The sequence below is a fragment of the Chiloscyllium plagiosum genome, unplaced genomic scaffold (genome assembly GCF_037043375.1).
Source record: "Chiloscyllium plagiosum isolate Xiang-an unplaced genomic scaffold, Cpla_swu_hap1 HiC_scaffold_43, whole genome shotgun sequence".
In the NCBI taxonomy this organism is placed as follows: domain Eukaryota; kingdom Metazoa; phylum Chordata; class Chondrichthyes; order Orectolobiformes; family Hemiscylliidae; genus Chiloscyllium; species Chiloscyllium plagiosum.
Genome location: NW_028270181.1, coordinates 26052118 through 26072067, shown reverse-complemented (window position 1 = coordinate 26072067; position 19950 = coordinate 26052118). Strand labels below are relative to the sequence as shown.

General features: G+C 42.9%; 1 protein-coding gene across 3 annotated transcripts; it reads left to right on the top strand.

The window, feature by feature from the left end:
- Positions 1 to 6493: 6493 nt before the first annotated feature.
- Positions 6494 to 19681, top strand: LOC122541767 (uncharacterized). 3 transcript variants are annotated; one of them, XM_043678723.2, is made up of 2 exons: positions 6494 to 7905; positions 12201 to 19681. In XM_043678723.2, the coding sequence occupies exon 2, from the start codon at positions 12215 to 12217 to the stop codon at positions 14048 to 14050; it is 1836 nt and encodes a 611-aa protein (XP_043534658.1). In that variant the 5' UTR covers positions 6494 to 7905; positions 12201 to 12214; the 3' UTR covers positions 14051 to 19681. The 3 variants fall into 3 exon arrangements, with proteins under 3 accessions (XP_043534658.1, XP_087838759.1, XP_043534659.1); XM_087982633.1 differs by lacking the exon at positions 6494 to 7905 and adding an exon at positions 7949 to 7971; XM_043678724.2 differs by lacking the exon at positions 6494 to 7905 and adding an exon at positions 8004 to 8271.
- The last annotated feature ends 269 nt before the right edge of the window (positions 19682 to 19950 follow it).

The window sequence follows — 19950 nt, the reverse complement described above, 5'->3', positions numbered from 1 at the left end:
TTGCCCGTAGTGTTAGGTTAAGGGGTAAATGTAGGGGAATGGGTCTGGGTGGGTTGCGCTTCAGCGGGTCGGTGTGGACTTGTTGGGCCGAAGGGCCTGTTTCCACGCTATAAGTAATCTAATCTAAATTTTATTTTAAACAGAGAAAAGACCTGCTTAAAAAATGTTTCCCTTTGGTGTCATTGTGTGTTTTACATTATAAACTTGCACTTCCTGTCACTGGAAGGATTAGATGAGGCAGGATGCTGGTGTCAGTGAGTTGGTGTCAGTGCAAAGTCTTTCTCTGTGTTATGAGAAAACCTCTATTTGATTCCTCTTAAATATTGTAGGGAGACAGAAAATTGGATAATTTCTGAAGTTTTTTTTAAGAGGCTTCAATACAGACTCCATCTACCACCAGCTTATTGTGGTATCAGTGTAGATCATGTCTATCAAGTCACCGAGGCTTCATCAGCAGTACTTCACAAATCTGGCACTCACTGCTTCAAGGGCTGCAGATGCATTGGAATACCATCAACTTCAAGCTCCCCTCAGAATCACTCACCATCTCGCTTTGAATCTAAATATCACCATTCCATGATCAACACTGAATTTAAACGTTTGGAACTACCCATTTACTTTGTTCAACACACAAACTGTCCTAGTTCAAAAATAATTGGCCAGCACAATACCTTTCTCAAGAATTGGGCAATAACTGCTGAATTTCCAGAGCCTTTCATAACTTCAACATCACTGTCGCACTCAGAGCTAATGAATTACTTTCAAATGACGGTCAAAGTTGTAATGCAGGAATCTTAGCACAGCCAGCTCATACGACCTGCCGTGTGATCATGTTTTATGTCATGGAATCTGTTATATCCACTTGAGAGGTCAGAGACGTTTTAATACCTTATCTTTAAAGCGCACTTTTCACTCGCAAGTGTAAGCCGTGACTATGTATTCAGTATCTAGCATGGACCTTGAACCAATAATTTGATAAAAATCCAGCCTCTGCTTATCTGCTGCTGAACCTTTCATTCATGCTTTTCTTACCTTCGGACTCAGCACTGAAATAGTTATCGCATATTCCACCCACCATGTGTGCTGATTCAGAAATCTGCTGCCCATATTCTAACTTGCTCCAGTCCCATTTATCCTGTGCTCACTGGCTTGAATAGGCTTCAAGTCCAGAACTTTGACTTAAAAATACTCTTATATTCCATTCTTCTGGTAGTCCCTTAATATGAGCTTACAATGCTCACAGCAAGAACATGTGTATGGAGGAGGCTTCTTGTTGTGACTATCATACCATTCTGGCTCAGAAGGGATCGCTCCCAGTCCTACCTCCTGTCATATGCATATCAGAAGGGTTTACAGGTTTACAACCTGTTTGGCCATGTTATGAACACATCCTATGTGACCATCACATCCTGAACTTGAGGCCAAAGCTTCTGAATCAGTCAAGGACAAAGCTGATGCACCACAAGACCTCCCATACATAAACTATAATCCCAACCTGACTTCACCCCCGCCCTCTGTAATTCTTTCCAGCCCTACAACAATCTGCCCTCTTTCAATTCTGGACATTTGCACATTTCTGATTTTATTACTTTAGCTTTGGCACCCTGGCCTTGAGTTGCTTAGCCCATTAAACTCTGGGATTCTTTCACTAAACTACTATGTGTCTTTCTGGTCTTTTAAGAAGCTACTTAATATTTACCTCTTTGATGAACTATCCTCATATCTTATTATGTTAAAGGAAAGAATGTAAATGAAAATTGTTGTTGAGAGCTACTAACTGATTAAAGGATAACATCTAAATAGCAAAATATTATCTTTTTTTACTTTTAATATACCTTTTATATATCACACACAATTGGGCACCTTCTCATCACCAAAATTACTGTGACTTTTTAAAAAAATGTTTTGACAGAGATGTTATTACACACCCCTTAAGCAGGTGAGACTTGAACTCTGTACCACAAGAGGGTCCTAAGAATTGCTACTTTTTAAATATAGGGCCTGATCTGTTTATTTCTCTTTCTTTTCCTCAAATCACTCACGGTAACATTTATTTGTACAGTGAAACTGAAAAAGAAGACACATTTGTAGTCAGAGTTTATTATTTTTATTTCTTTTTTTCTCCACCAAGAAAACACCCATGTGGCCAATTGAATATTTACAAGCAAAGCCTGTTACAGGAAAAGATGTGGGGTGGAGTGGGGAGGGGAGGGGTAGGAAGACAGGGAGGGGACTAAATGAAAATGGAATGAAGAGGGAAACTCATGTTTATATCTGTCAGCAAGGGCTCCCTAATTGAACCAGGTTAACAGCCACAATCAGGGAACTCATACTCTATGAGGTCCACCTGGCTGACCTTATTACAATTACTACAACCCTCCCCTCTAAGGGGATGTAGGCTCAATCTTTGTCTTGTAACTCTCTGGAGGGTGTTCACACCAGTCCGGTTCCTTCCTCAGATACGGGAAAGGGGGGTGTACCGGACTGTAGCATGCCTCTTGCCCCTGGACCGTCTTGGAAGAAATTGATCCTCTTCTTCAAGTGGTAAAGACATTGAGGCTAAGACATCCACTGTGTCCATCTCAGACTTTGAGGTTTCTTTGACTCTAGACAGTGGGTGCGAACTCATATGTTCCAACAGCCTTTCCGGCTGTTCTGTGGGGCAGATTACATTTTGCTCTTGCCCCGTTTGCGAGTTTGCAGCTTTTATGTGGTCCACATGCTTGTTGAGGACCTCCTCACCTACCTTGTTGAGGACCTCCTCATCTACCTGAACTGACCTGACCTCATGTCAACCATGCCTCTTACCTATGCAGGGGCATTTCCTGGTTTTGCCATCAAACTTCATCCACTTAAGTAAACTGTCTTTCCTGCTTGGAGGAGTCCTGAAGAAGGGTTACACCCAACACGTTGTCTTCTCCACCTCCTGATGCTGCCTGGCTTGCTGTGTTCTTCCAGCCTCCTGCCTGTCTACTTTGGGTTCCAGCATCTGCAGTTTTTTGTCTCTAATTGGAGGGGCCTAATATTGGCATTCCTGGTGCCATTTCAACCCCAGCCCCCACCCAAGTCCAGGAAGATCAGATATAACCTGGTGCAGAGTCTTCTTCCCATTAGCAACTCTGCTGGGGCTTTCCCTGAAGTTCCATGAGGGGTGGCCTAATAAGTGGGAGCCAGGACAGTTTGGTATCAAGTGAAGCTGTAGACTGTTTCTTTAAGCCTGCCTTCAAAGTTTGAACTGCTCTTTTCACTAGATCATTGGACGATGGCAGGTATGAAGCTGCCCTTTCATGCCAAGTGCCATTTGACTTTAGGAAATACTCATATTCCTTGCTGGTAAATGATGGCCCATTGTCTGTGACCAACACTCTGAAGTATATTGTAAAAGGTCACAATTTTTCTATTGTCGCCTCCATGTTTGACGAATGAACTCTATGTACATCCAACCATTTGAGTGGGTGTCCACAATGACTAAGAACATTGAGCTCACGAAAGGGCTGGCATAGTTGACGTGTAGCCGAATCCAGGTTTACCATTCTTTTAAACTCCCCACAAAAGTGAACCGACCCTTTGGATTTCACAATCAGTAGGACCAGTGCTGCCCATTCCACAAACTGAACTGGTTTGATGAGCTCTTTCTCAACCAATTTCATCCCATCAGGCTTGGACCCAAGACTTTTACTACAATCAATGGTAATTGAACCAGCTGCTTCTCAAACGAGATTGGAACCGAAGTTGTACCTTTAATCTGTAAAGGTTCCCCAGTATAGGTACTCTATCTAGTTGAGGTCTTATGAAAACTTAAGGGTTGGAATCCTGAGCAAATTTTGTTAAAGAATGGTTCTGCAATCATTGATACAGCTACACCAGTGTCAACCTTCGTTAGAACCTCCATTAAACTATTTAACCAGTTATCTTGATTGGTTCTGATTTGGATGTGGCTGAACAGTTTAATTGTTCCACACCAGGTGTTGGTGGGCTTTCCAGGGTTTGCACTCTCCCGGATACCAGCCTATTAGTTCTCTTACTGAATTCAGGCCGAGTGGGACTCTTTTGCTGTCTCAAGTCTTCACACCGGCAGCAGCTACAATGGCTCGCCAGCCTGAACCTGAAGAGAATTTTAACAATTTGGCTGATGCTTGGCTTTGTTTTGGAGCTTCATTGTGGGCTGACCTAGAGTCCCTCTGGATTAGTGGTGCTGGAAGAGCACAGCAGTTCAGGCAGCATCCAAGGAGCAGTAAACTCTCTGCCTTTATTCCTGATGAAGGGCTTTTGCCCGAAACGTCAACTTTACTGCTCCTTGGATGCTGCCTGAACTGCTGTGCTCTTCCAGCACCACTAATCCAGAATCTGGTTTCCAGCATCTGCAGTCATTGTTTTTACCTAGAATCCCTCTGTTCAGGATATGTCCTGAGTGAGGCTGTGCATTGCTTTCACTCAAGTGTTCCCCCAAGCTCAGTTGGTGTGGTAAGGGTGTCCACTTCCATTGGCATATGTTGCAATTCATATACAGAGGAACCTTGATTATCCAAACGAGGTGGGTGGGCAAATTTCGTTCAGATAGTTGATTATTTGGTTAATTGATTTCCTCTGGGGCTCATAGATTTCTGGTAAGTCTGCTCCCCGTTAGGAGACTAGACAGCAGCAAATCGCGCGTGAGCTCCTGCCCTCCACCCACCCACCCCGTCTGCCCCCAACCCCGCCCCCTGCCTGCCCCCAACCCCGTCCGGTCCCCCGGCCAGCCCCAACCCTGTCTGCTCCCACCCCACTCCCCCAACCCTGCACCCCTGTCCACCCCCATCCACCGTCCGACACCCGTCCACGCCCCTTCCCCCCGGGGCAGCTGGACTGGACACCAACAGTAAGACTGCTGCTGCCTTTGTGGGGTAAATCTCCAAATAGCGTACACACACACACAACATTTGATACGTTCCACCTTTGCCCTGTACAGGATAATGTTGGAGACAGCATCAGGGGAAGGGGGAGTTTAGGATTCACCCCTTTGTAGAACTCCAGGGAAAGTGTGGGGAGAGAGAGAAGAGCGTGCAGGTCAGTCATTTGGAGACGGTGCCTGGATTGTCTAGGACGGTTCTCGGCAGCATTTCAGTGAGCCGAGTTCGTTTTTAATCATTGTACCTGTAAACAAAAGATGTGATCAGGATTGAAACAGCTCGTTGACGTAATGTTTCTATCGGGACCTTGAGATCTCCTTCGGATAATCCAATATTCAGATAATTGATATTCAGATAATCGAGGTTCCTCGGTACTCGACTTGCCACATTTTCTAATTACAAAACCAGATGGTGCGCCTGTTTGAAGTCTAATTGGGCTTCAGCTAATAGGCACTTTTGCATGGTTATATTCATTAATCGCACATACTAAACAGTCTCTGTGTCTCATTAAGGGTTAAATGAAAGTCACATACCTCTGCCAGGTGTCTTAACCTTGTTAAAAATGCCGACACAGATTCTCCTAGTTCTCAAATTGCTGAGTAAAGCCGATAGCATATCAGAATTAGAGAATGCTTGGGGTGATACTATTCCTTAGTGAAATCCATCAGCTCTTGAAAGGTTTTAATACCTGGTGCCTGAGGAAATGGTAGGCTTCTAATAACCAAAAAAGTTGTGGGTTCACAAACTGTCAGGAGGATAACTGTTTGCTTGTCATTTGCCTGGAAAAAAAATAACGCATTCTTTCCACATATTGGGGCCAGTCTTCAATGGCAGGATCAAACAAGTCAAGCTTCCCAAATAATGGCATGATGCCAGAAATGCTTACACTAACTCAAACTGTTGCGAGCAAATTTCTTCAAGAGCATATTTTTTCTCTTGTGCCACTGAGCTAACTCCACAGAGGCCGTCATCCTGTCACCAGGTTATTCATTATTTAGACCATAAGACATAGGAGTGGAAGTAAGGCCATTCGGCCCATCGAGTCCACTCCGCCATTCAATCATGGCTGATGGGCATTTCAACTCCACTTACCTATATTCTCCCCGTAGCCCTTAATTCCTTGTGACATCAAGAATTTATCAATCTCTGCCTTGAAGACATTTAGCATCCCGGTCTCCACTGCACTCCGCGGCAATGAATTCCACAGGCCCACTGCTCTCTGGTTGAAGAAATGTCTCCGCATTTCTGTTCTAAATTTACCCCCTCTAATTCTAAGGCTGTGTCCATGGGTCCTAGTCTCCTCGCCTAACGGAAACAATTTCCTAGCGTCCACCCTCTCCAAGCCATGTATTATCTTATAAGTTTCTATTAGATCTCCCCTTAATCTTCTAAACTCCAATGAATACAATCCCAGGATCCTTAGCCGTTCCTCGTAAGTTAGACCTACCATTCCAGGGATCATTCGTGTGAATCTCCGCTGGACACGCTCCAGTACCAGTATGTCCTTCCTGAGGTGTGGGGACCAAAACTGGACACAATACTCCAAATGGGGCCTAATCAGAGCTTTATAAAGTCTCAGTTGCACAACGGTGCATTTATCTTGAGATAAATGACAACATTGCATTCGCTTTCTTAATCATGGGCTCAACCTGCACAGACTCATTTACACATGCATAACACTTGACACTGGCCCCTCTTCCTCAGAGCCATGTCCCAGAGTGAACAGGATGTCTGACACTCTTGTTTATATCTAACAGCCAGGAGTCCTTGATTCGACTATGTTAACAACCCCAAGCAGGGAATTCATATTCTATGAGGTCCAACTGGCTGACCTCCTTGCAATCACTTCAGACTGAACCACCTGGCTTCAATTCTGAACAAGAGGCTTTTGATTTGAAACAATAACACAGTTTCTCTCTCTACAGATTTGCTGAGTTTCTTTGGAACCTTCTGTTTTGATTTCAGATCTCCAACAACTGCGGTATTTTGCTTTCCCTGGAAAGAGAGGACTGAATGGTGACCTAATAGAGATTTCAAAAATTCTGACAGAATTTGATGGGGGAGAGGTAGAGAAGTACTCTACATGTGGAAGAAACCATAAAATGACATAGACAATAATAAATCTAATAATGAGTTCATAAGAGCCCCTATAGAATGCTTAGAAAGTAAAAAAAAACTTGCTGCTACAAGGTGCATTTTAGGCTGATTTCTTTTAAATAAAAGGTAGATAAGTAAGAAAGGAGGAATTGAAGATAGGTTTATAGCGTAGAAAGAAAATCCTGAACAGTCTGTTTCTGGGTTGTAACTCCGTAACCATCTCAAATTGATACACCTCACTTTCCACTTTGGATGGTGACCTTTTACTGCCTGGTGACCTGTTCATCCTCGTAATCTCACATAAACGCGCACAAACTAGTTTTGAATGGCCAGTAAAATAGGATTTTAAAAAATGATCACAACAAAATAATACCGCAGCAGTCACACGCCGAGAATTCCCAATTATCTCTTCCCAAAGTCGCAGCAACATCTCCAGCAGCCATTTCACGGCAGGCGTTAACAAGCAGCGAATGGAACACAGTTACACGGGGAAATAACAGTTCTGAAGGCAGAGAGAGGCCGATCCAAAGGGGCAGACACACGCGAGACAGTGGGAGTTGGACTGCAAAGAATGGCAAGGGGAGAAATTGGGGACCGATTGGCCACAATCACTTCTGAGTGAAAATGAAATGAAATCAAGAGCCAGTGCACCTGATTGCAGGAAGCTCCTGCCAGACGGCGAAGGCACTACCTTAATCGGATGAGAAGGAGATTTATTTATTCTCTCTCTGTCTCCCTCTCTCTTCATTTCGCCTGCATGCAACGTGTGGAGGGATTCGAGAAGCTGCTGTCCTTTCAGAAACTTCTCATTTCTAGAATACCGTGTAGGTGGGGAGGGATCAGACAAACAATAATCATTGCAAGGCTTCTGAAGACTTGTAGGTATTCCGGATCGCCCTCCCACCCGGCTCCAGAAACGGTGAGTTGATGACTGGCAAAAAAGCTCCTCAAGAGATTTCTTCAACAACGCACTAAGTGGCTGCCGGTCTGCTGTTTCTTTGACTATTTTTTTAAAATTCTCATTATTGTTATTATTTATTCCGAGAGGCAGTCAGTGGCGTTAAGAACCGCCGAAAGGCAAAATATTTTTTAAATACTCCACAGGAACGGTTACCTCCCCCGGTTCTTCGCCCTGTAACAATATAAATAATCACAATAATTAATGTTTGTTTTGACCTGAGCGGCAGCTTGTTGAGAGGCGAGGTGTGTGTGTGTGTATGTTGTGAGCGGGAATGTTATCAGCAGGTATGCGGCCTGTTGCTCTCTCAAATCGATCATCTCGATGGTATGTTCAGCTTTTCTTGTATTGTTTGAAGACAAAACCCCTCGGACTCGGTCCTCGGTTTGTTTGGTCGGCAACGCCTCTTTCAATGGCTGTGCACAGACGGAATCAAGAGCTCATCTTGCTTTTTCACAAGGACCGGGCGGATTAGGTCAGAGGCTGCTTTTGTAAAAAGCGATATCCCCGGCCGTCAGGAAATGTAATCTCTCTGAATGAATCTGTTGCCGCCTATCCCTGATCCCTTCCCCCTTCCCTGAGCCTGGGCGTGTGACTCAGGAGCCTCAGTTCCTCAGCTTCCAGCTCCGAATATCCCTGTTCAGCTTCAATACTGGCCTCATATTATTGCCTCTTCCTCATTGTGACCCCCTCACTCTATCGGAGGCAGCTCCATGTCACTGCTTGTCGTTGTGATTTGTTCCTTGTCTCAGCCCTATTGACTGTATTCTATTTTCTACCCCAATTTCTTTTTGTATTTCACAGACACTGACTCACTCCTCATTTAGTTCTCTTTCCTCGTCCACCGTGCTGAGTCCAGAACAGACATTACTTGTTTTCAGGCACATTCCATTTTTTTAAAAAAACCTTACTAAGAATGCCACCAGAGTCACACACACACCCCATACGGACTAACACTGCGTACCACTATACTAATGCATGCCATTCCAACAAACCACATTGTACTGATACATAACTGATGATCACACAAGTACACCATACTGGCATACACCATACTAATACATATATTATGCAGGTATGCACCAACATGGAATGGCAGGGTGACACAGTGCTGCCTCACAATACCAGGGACCTGGGCTCGATTCCAGCCTGGGATGATTGTCTCTGTGGAGTTTGCACATTCTCCCCATGTTTGTGAGCGTTTCCTGCAGGTGCTCCAGTTTCCTCCCACAATCCAAAGATGTGCAGGCTAGGTGGATTGGCCATGCTAAATTGTCCATAGTGTCTAAGGATAGTGCAGGCCAGATGAATTATAACTAAGAAAATTACAGCTCAGGAACAGGCCCTTCAGCCCTCCAGATCTGCACCGATCCAGATCCTCTATCTAAACCTGTCGCCTATTTCCTAAGGATCTGTATCCCTCTGCTCCCTGCCCATTCATGTATCTGTCCAGATACATTTGAAATGATGCTATCATGCCCACCTCTACCACCTTCGCTGGCAATGCGTTCCAGCCACCCACCACCCTCTGCGAAAAGAACTTCCCACACATAGTGGGTGGCACGGTGGCACAGTGGTTAGCACTGCTGCCTCACAGCGCCAGAGACCCGGGTTCAATTCCCGCCTCAGGCGACTGACTGTGTGGAGTTTGCACGTTCTCCCCGTGTCTGCGTGGGTTTCCTCCGGGTGCTCCGGTTTCCTCCCACAGTCCAAAGATGTGCAGGTCAGGTGAATTGGCCATGCTAAATTGCCCATAGTGTTAGGTAAGGGGTAAATGTAAGGGTATGGGTGGGTTGCGCTTCGGCGGGGCGGTGTGGACTTGTTGGGCCGAAGGGCCTGTTTCCACACTGTAAGTAATCTAATCTAATCTAATATCTCCCTTAAATTTTTCCCCTCTCACCTTGGACTCATGACCCCTCGTAACTGAGTCTCCCTCTCTGGGGAAAAAGCTTCTTGCTATCCACCCTGTCTATACCTCTCCTGATTTTGTAGACCTCAATCAGGTTCCCCCCCCCCACCTCCATCTTTCATTAGTTAATCCTAATTTACTCAACCTCTCTTTATAGCTAGCGCCCTCCATACCAGGCAACATTCTGGTGAACCTTCTCTGCACCCTTTCCAAAGCATCCACATCCTTTTGGTAATGTGGCGACAAGAACTATATGCAGTATTCCAAATGTGGCTGAACCAATGTCCTATACAACTGTAACATGACCTGCCAGCTCTTGTACTCAATAGGAGAAAGTGAGGACTGCAGATGCTGGAGATCAGAGTTGACAGTGTGGTGCTGGAAAAACACAACAGGTCAGGCAGCATCCGAGGATCGGGAGAGTCAACATTTCAGGGCAAAAGCCCTTCATCAGGAAGGGGCTTTGAGCCGAGGGGGTGGTGAGATAAATGGGAGGGGGGTGGGGGAAAGGTAGCTGAGAGTGCGATAGGTAGTTGGAGGTTGGGGAAATGGTGATAGGTCTGAGGGGAGGGTGAAGCGGATAGGGTAGAAGGAAGATGGACAGGGAGGACAGGTCATGAGGGTGGTGCTGAGTTGGAAGGTTGGAACTGGGTTAAGGTGGGGGAGGTGGATTGAGAAAACTGATGAAATCCACATTGATGCCATGGGATTGGAGGGTCCCGAGGCAGAATATGAGGCGTTCTTCCTCCAGGTTTCACGTGGTTAGGAAGTAGCGATGGAGGAAGCCCAGGACATGCATGTCCTTGATGGAGGGGGAGTTGAAGTGTTTGTCCACGGGGCAATGGGGTTGGTTGGTGTAGGTGTCCCAGAGATGTTCTCTGAAGCGCTTTGCAAGTAGACGTCCTGTCTCCCCAATGTAGAGGAGACTGTACATGTAGAGGATATAGTAAAAGAAATGTGGAAGTGCAGGTTAAACTTTGGTGGATGTGGAAAGCTCCTTTGGGACCATGGACAGAGGTGAGGGGGGGGAGGTGTGGGCACAGGTTTTGCCATTGCTGCGGTGGCAGGGGAAGGTGCCGGGAGGGGAGAGTGGGATGATAGTGGGCATGGACCTTACGAGGGAGTCGTGGAGGGAATGGTCTTTGTGGAAAGTGGATAGGGGTGGGGAGGGAAATATACCTCTGGTGGTGGGGTCCGTTTGTAGGTGGCAGAAATGGCACCTACTCATGGGTAAATGTAGGGGAATGGGTCTGGGTGGGTTACTCATCGGAGGGTCGGTGTGGACTTGGTGGGCCAAATGATTTGTTTCCACACTGTAGGTAATCTGATGTAAACATTTGCCGAGAAGAATAAAAATAGTTAGGTTCTGGGCTACCTTTCTTAATGTTTTGAAGGCGTCTGACCTGGTCCATAATAACGTGTTAAAGCAGTTAAGGGCAATTTTCGGACAAAAGCCTTTCATATTTATGAGATGGGTGTCCAGGTAGTTCAATATAAATCAAAACATTTGAGCTATTTAAGAAGCAGGAGGAGACTGTGGTGCAGAGATTGTAGGGTTCTCTGTTTGACAGCACTGTCTTTCCTCATCTTAAATATTTCCTAACTGTAAATCCCATAATTATTACCCTAAATTCATGACTTTGACAACACTGAAACACTGAAATTCAAGCATTTGAATATCATGACCTCAGGTTAAGTCTTGGGTCTGTGTTAGATTTGTTTGAGCTGAAATGGGAGTAGGGTACAGTGCAATTGGCTACTTTAGCCCTTGGTTATTGAAGGGAAGAAAGAAAGGACAAGAGTGATTGTAACTGCTTATGCAGAGTTCAACCAAAAATGTTGTGAAGACACCGAAGCATGAAGCTGGAGCCAGAATTAGAAACCAAATTGAAGTGTATAAAATAATGAGGAGTCAAGAGAGGGTAGAGGGGAAAGCCATATTCACCTTTTGAGAGGGCTATCACCATGGGGTCTCAATTTGGTGTATGAGGTAGAAGGTTTAAAAAGAATTTGAGGGTAAACATTTTCACCCAGAAGATGGTAGGATTCTGGAACTCGCTGTCTAGAAGGGTGACAGAGGCAGAAGCCCTTTGAACATTTAAAAAGTATCTGGATATGCAATTGAAGTGGCATAATCGACAGCAGCTGGACAGTGGGATTATTCTGTTGGCCAGTGCAAAATGATAGTCCACATGTATGCTGTAACTTTTGATTCTGTAAAGGTGTACTCCAGTGTGACTTTTGCTTCTGGACAGGTGGGAGGCTGGGATGGGGGGAGGTGGTGATGAATGATATATATACCCTCAACTTATTGTTCCTTTTTTAATATTGGTTCTCATTCCCACAGAGTCTCATTTTAGAATGGCTACCTACAGTCGAAGGCTATCTGAAAAGTCCTTCCAGGAAACCCAAGACACAATGTGTCATAACTCTCTGGAACCAGATTGTTTCCCGCTTTCAAAAAGTTCGTCTGCCACCCTATTCCCCAGAAGGGACAGCATAGAAGAAAGGCCAACAATTAAACAGGAGCTAAGGAAGACCCTTAGTGGCTTTGTCTCTCCATTGAGCTCAGGTGAAACCGATATGTGGTGCCCTTATCACCCGAATTGTTTCACACCACAAAATAATTTCACTGTGATCCCCTTATGTCGCTGCTTCCAAATGGGAACCATCCCTGACGCTGATCGTGCTGCTGATCTCCCAATACTCCAGGAAAATTTGAAAATTCACAGCAACAGCCACAGAAGCATGAACTTCTCCATGAAAAGGGAAGCAGACGCAATGTTAGGTGCAGACTCAAACCTGGGAAAATTGCAAGCCAAGGTGATGCACAGAAGTTGCTCAGACATCATTTGTGATTACAGGGAGAGCTGTTGTCTGGCTGATACTGTGCATAGTAAGACTGCTGGTGCATATCAGGCTCCTGTGTCAGGCAGAGACTATGGTATACCTTCTCCAGGTGAAATGACATCTAACGAATGTAACCAGAAGATTGTGATCAATATATCAGAGAGTGAAATCGACATTAGGCATCAAGAAAATGACAGGGAAAATACAACTGTTGCAGAGTTCCAAGCCAATAGTATAGTGAATGACATATGCAGTCCCATGCATCAGGGCCATTTCATGTTTTCACAGAACTCTCCCAATTGCCCAAGTGTCAAGGTTGACCAGGAGTCTGGTAAACATTATCAAGGCAATAAGGTGACAGAAAATGAGACAATTTCCTCGGGTCAGAGTAACATTACATATCGGGAAGGAGTTGCCACACATCAAAATAGTTTAATGGGTAATCAAACATGCACAGGACACCAAAGCCACTTGATGTCTGGTTTGACGATTCAAGACACTACTCCTGCTTATTGTCATTCACTGCCAATCCCTGCTATTCATCTCTTTCCGAGACTAGTCAGTTCCGTCAGTGAATCTGGAAGAGGAACTGTTGTTGATGCATGTTGTCATCCACTGCCAGTTTCGGGGATTCTGGCATTCCCAAGGTTGGTGTCTTCAGTGAGTGAATCAGGGTTGGATACAAGACATCTTCTGAAATGCCACGGAACACTGGAAAATGAAGCTGTCCATGCTGCAACTGATAGGAGTTCTCACAACACTTTCGATAGGAATAAAGTGGAACTTGAAAAGTTTACTCCCCCCTTATTTCCAAGCAATCCAAATAATGATGCGCATGTGAGAACACAAGACATGTGGACTATGACAACTGACCTGACCCTTCGATACCATCATCAACTGGAACATAAAGATGCAGGAGTACAGACCTCCTTGGCAGTTGACTGCAGGTCAGTAGGCACTAGCCCCCTGTCTCCAACTGACAGTTGCCTAGTTCATATGTTCCCAGAGGTTAACCTTGAAGAGAATCAGCTAATCCAGGAATCTCCAGTCCGGGAAGTGAAATGGGATGACAAAGGGATGACGTGGGAAGTCTATGGAGCCTCTGTTGATCCTGAGGTCCTTGGGCTGGCAATCCAGAAACATCTGGAAATTCAGATAGAACAACATGAAAGGGACAAGATGTCAACAGCTGAAAAGACGGTGAAGCAGTTGGATGTTCATGATGATGGAACACGTGTGGTGGAACACCGAGTGAAAGAGAAAAGACACCTGCCAGGTTTTAGGAATATGATGTCTACTTTAAGGCATCCAACATGCTGTGTGCGTTCCAGTGCTGCAATAGACTGAATAGCTTTACCCACTGGAAAAGTGTAGATCACATAATTGTTGGATGTCCCAGCGGTATTCCCAAGACATAAAAACAGTTCTGGCTTTTCCCTTAATTTAATGTTGACCCATAAATGTCAAAACTCATTATTTAGTAAATGTTTATTTATAATACACTAACTATTCTTTAAAAATATTTAACAGGGTAGCTAAATAATAAACTGTGGAGAGGTTAGGGACATCAGAAAATGTAAGACAATTTTTCCAGTAGATTATAAGCTACTAATAAAAAGGTGAGGTTTCAGTACATGTGTGGGTGCAAACACAGGGTGCTCAGGTAGGGGAGGATAAAGACAATGGTAAAATGATTGTAACAGTATCGGTGATGGGGACAAAATGACATGTTTTGCATTATGCTTTTAACCGTCTTGTTTTTGCTGCATTGAAGAATATTAACTTTTGACAAATTTGTGATTCTTGTCAAATATGTGGTGAGGTGAACCAGTTAATTAATTGAAAGTGTAACAGTGAACCAAAGGTAATGATGAAAACTGAGGCAAGACAGCTAGATGATTGATATTAGTTTCCAGGTTTAGCTGGTCATCTTGTAAATGGTACCCCTATAGACGCAGAATTATAATGAAACAGCACCAAAGAGGGAGATTCAGCCCAATGTGCCTGTACTGGCTCTTTAGTAGAGCTATCTAATTTGTTTCACTAGATTGCAATTTCCCCATGGCCTTGTAATTCTTTCCTTTTTAAGTATAATTTTTTTTCATGTCACTACTGGATCTGCATCCCAATACTTTCAGGCAATGTATTTAAGATCACAGCAATTTACTATCTAACAAATGGTTCAGTCATATCCTCTCTGGTTCTTTTGTCAATCATCTTAGACCCTGTACCCCTAGTTACTGACCCTTCTGCCATTGGAAACTGTTTCTCTGTTTGTACCCCATCATAACCATTCATGAAATTGAACACCTCGATCCAATTTCCTTTTCAGCTTAGATAAAATCAAGAATTGCAGATACTGGAGATCTGAAGCAAAAAATAGAAGGTTGTGGAGAAATTTAACAGGTCTGGCAACATCTGTGAAAGAATAAACACTAGTTAATGTTTCAAGTCTAGTGACCTTTCATCAGAACTGGCAAGGGGGTCCCTGGATTCGTAATGTTAACTCTATTTCTCTCTCCATATTCATCTATGTCCTCAAGTCTATAACTATCCTCCTCATTGTTTACTCCATTCCCAAATTTCATGTCATCTGCAAATGTTGAATTCATGCTTCGTTTAACCAAGTCCAGGCCACTAATATATATCATCAAAAAGACTATTGGATTCTAATATTAACCACAGAGCCTTCTCCCTCCAGCATCAAATACAATCATACACCACCACTGTGCTTACGCTTCCTTAGCCAATTTTATTTCCATATTGTCACTGTCTTATTAATCTCTTGCATTTTAATTTTGATAAAGGTCTAGTAAAGATTACTTGTCAAATACCATCTGAAAGTTCACATGCACAGCATCAAATAATGGAAAACTATGACAAAAAATCAAAACAAAATTCTTAAATTACCGAAAGAATGATAAAATAAATTGAAGCAAAAGATCTTGCAGGGTCAACGGAATGATAAAACTGGTCTTTAAGATTGTAGAGAATGATGTAGGTTGCAAAATGATCAGGAATGGGTTGATAGACAGATACAAAATACGAAAATGGTGGTAGAAATTGGCAAAATGACCCTTATATGGGTGAGTAATTTGTATGCAATGTGAAAGTGAAGAACACTAATGATGTAATAGAAAAAAATAGAACTCAGTTATATAAGGGACAGGCAGATAAAAAGAAAACAGGGTAATTAAGAGACAGTTAGCAAAAAAATGAAAAACTGGAAGAAAAGAAGTGAAAGAACTGCAGATGCTGGAAATAAGAAACAAAAACAGAAATCACCAGATAAATTCAGCAGATTTGGCTGCATTTGTGGAGAAAAATCAGAGATAACATTTCAGGTCCAGTGACCCTTCAGAACTAAGGAGGGTCACTGGACCTGAAATATTATCTCTGATCTCTCTCCATAGATGCTGCCAAATCTGCTAAGTTTTTCCAGAAATTTCTGTTTGAAGACTTAAAGAAAGTCTAACTGATGTCCTCAGAGTTTACAGTTTGTAACACATAAACTACTAAGTCAGAAAATCTTGTAAGAGAGAAAATTATGGAGCAAAATGGGAAGATAAATTCAGAACACATTGAGCGTAAAGGGGATTTGCAAGAGGCAGTGCATTAACCTATACATGCGTTTGACCACAAACAGTGTAGCATAAATATTTATGAGTTAAAAAACAAATTGGGCTACTAAGGGGCATTGGTGACCACAATCATGACCAGGGATCTGTGAAAATGGCCAAGTAACAGATCTAAGGTCAAACAGAAAAACTGAAAAAATACAGCAAACTTTGGAAGAGGATAGAAAAAATAAGAATGTTTATTATTTTAGAAATAATGGGGTTTCTAAAAAAAGTCCATTGAATTGCTACTTTTTATTATCAGATGTAATTATGTGATATTACAATGGAGGAGGAGAGGCTATTCATTTTTCGGAGACTGGTTATTTAGCTTGCGACTCTTTAGCCCAGGACCAATCAGAGAAGCTGATGGTGTAGTCGATGTATCCCTTTAGACTAGCAGTACCAGTGTAATTCACAAGGAATTAAACAAGCTAAACTAGGAAAGGTGATAGGGATAGTATGACAACATATGATTAAGACTTACGTAGATGGCAAGTATTCATGCTGCTGGCACTGTCTTACAGGATATGATAGCATGCATACCTTGGCTATAGATCATATTAATGCCATGTGGACAAACTATGCAAGAACTGCAAGAATATCGATGGGTTTTTGCAAACATACACAGGCTTATATGCTAGAAACCCCAACTAGGGGACCCGGAAGTCTTCAAAAGGATTTTTTTTAGTCACATCCACTAATCAACTTGGCTTAAGTACTGACAAGATGATTCTACGGATTAATATCTTGAGAGCTACAATTCAATATGGGTGAATCCTAAATAGCCACATGCCTAAGTTTTACAAATAAAAAATATTGATTGCAAAAGGGCCAGTTGGTTGAGAAAAACATGGAAAACAATAAGACAACAATTAATGTTACTATAGTAATACTTTAAAAAGCCATTACTCCACGTATTATACAACCTTTTCATGCAAAGGGTGGTGTGTGTATGGAATGAGCTACCACAGGAAATGGTGGAGGCTGGTATCATTACAACTTTTAAAAGGGATCTGGTTGGGTATATGAATAGGAAAAGTTTAGATGGATATGGGCCCAGCGCTGGCAAACGGCACTAGATTAGTTTAGGATATCCAGTCGGCATGAATGAGTTGGACCGAGCTGTACATCTCTATGACTCTATGTTGCCAAAGTAATGTAATGTTTAGTAGCAATGAGGGAAATTGGACCTTGACTGTCCAATAAGCATGTGAACAAAAATAAGATGAATTAATAAGCTTTCCAACTACCAACGGTTGACCAGATTGATGATGGCAGTTGAGTCGAGAGTGTGGTGCTGGAAAAGCGCAGCAAGTCAGGCAGCATCTGAAGAGCAGGAAAATTGAGGTTTTGGGCAAAAGCCCTTCATCAGGAATATGACTAGAAGTGGGGAGACTAATGACAGGTAGAGAGCATTTGGTTGAGTTCCTCAGACAGGGGAACCAATCTGTCTAACCTCTATTTGCTGGACAATCAGTGAGATAGTAAGAAGGAATTGCTCTGACTGACTGTCATTAACCACGGAACTATTTGAATGAGGTAGAATACTGAAATATCAACATTACATTTAATTTTTTTTATTCATTCAAGGAATGTGAATGTCACTGATAGGGCCCATATTTGTTGCCTAGGGTCAAATGTAGACCAGACCAGGTGCAGAGAACAGATTTCCTTCCCTTCAAGGGATAGTGGACCATTTGTGAACCAGATGCTGTTTCGAACAATGGTCACGCAGCTGTCATTATACCCGGTTTTAACTGCAGATTTCTGTTGAATATGGAATTCACCATCTGCTAAAGTGGGATTTGAACCTGTATCTGCAGAATATTACTTTGATTCTCTGGATTCATTGTCCAGTGACATTACTGCTACCGTAGCCCAAATGAAGTTGAATAAGGTTATGTTTTTGTTTGTGGAAATGCTTGCATTTGTGGTATCCCGTGGTTATGTCACGGGACTAGTAATCCAGAACTCCCAGATTAGTGTCTTGAGGACAGAGTTCAAATCCCAACAATGGTGGAATTTGCATTCAGTAAAATCTGAAATGAAAAGCTAGCCTAATGGTGACCATACAGTCATTTTTGTTTAAAAAACCCATCTGTTTTGCTAATGTCCTCGGGGAAAGAAAAGGAATCTTATCTGGTCTGGCCTACATGTGACTCCAGACACACAGCAATGTGGTTGACTCTTAACTGGGGTGGGCCTCAGTAGTGATGCCCACATCCTGTGAATGATTTCTTAAAAATGGGAATCTATGTTGGCCAATGAACCACCCTCCTCTGCCTCACTAGCAATGAACCTATATTGATTATATGAAAATGCAGCTACCGTTACACTGAGATTATATAGATACAGAAGTAGTATCCGCAAGCAAAGTATATGTGACCCTTGCCCTCCTCCAACCTTGCCCTAAGTTCAAGCCAGAGCTGTTTTGGATCCTCCTGATAACTAATCAATCATAACATAACAGACTGCAGATCCATGAGGACTTGATGAGGAAGCATTACAGGCTGTAATTCAACTCAGGTACATCACTCTTGTTTTACTGTCCAGTTTTACAAGCACCTTTGATCGAAGTGAAACCTCTCAAAAGCATCTTGTAAAGGTAGGCACTGGTTATCACATTGTTGACAAACTTCTACGTGTTGGGTCTACTGGTGGGTTTCTAAGTTAGAATCAAACATGTGTCATGCCAAAGCACATGCAATTGAGTAAATGGAGAAGGAGGTCAAAGTCATGGTCTACTCTCAGTCAGTGTGGGAAATCTGTAAAAATATTGGGTTTGGTGAAAAATTGACATTTTACTTTGCCAGTCTTGGAAGTCAAGCTTTTTTTTGCTAAAAGTTACTAACATCATCAAACACAAATGGAGATCAGACCGCTAATTCTTAGAGGCAGTCAAGTTATCTTAAACTAATCATAGAAGCTGAATTATGTTGAGACAGCTAGGTATTATAGATTGGTTACAGCACTAGTGTTAATTCTGTGGAGAGGAATCAACATGGGATTTTATGAAATTGTTGTATCAGAAATATCTATGGATCTATATAACCATCGGGAGAATGGAATGATTAACAACCCAATATATGAGGATCTGGTCAGCAGGCTGTAATAAACAAACTCTCCTCAACTCAGTACTGAGAAACTTGCAAAGACCCAAATAGTTAGAGGTTTGCCTAACTGTCAGAGAACAATCAAATAGTCAGAAAACCTGAGATGGCCTGGGTACCACCTTAATCATACATTCTGTCTAGGGACCACTGGATAAAATGCTTTTTCATCTCCGTATCCTTATTAGTGTTAATATTGTGTGTCAGCAAATATTTGGTGTGATTTTCAATAAATGAACTACTGATTACCAGCTTTGGTATTGAATTTGAATCCATTACACTGTATAATGTATGCATTAGCATTTCATACTAAAGCCTGGGGGTCACACATCCTTTATCTGGGGCCGCCAACAGTCTCCACCACACCAAGTGACCGTGAGACCCAACTGGATCTGCCAGCTGTGGATGTCACCGAGAATTCAGCATTGCTAAAGTGATGATTTCATGAATGAATTCAGTTTTGGTTTTGAGAGGGTAAACCAAGATGTTGAGTTTAGGCAAGGCTGGCGTTAAAAGG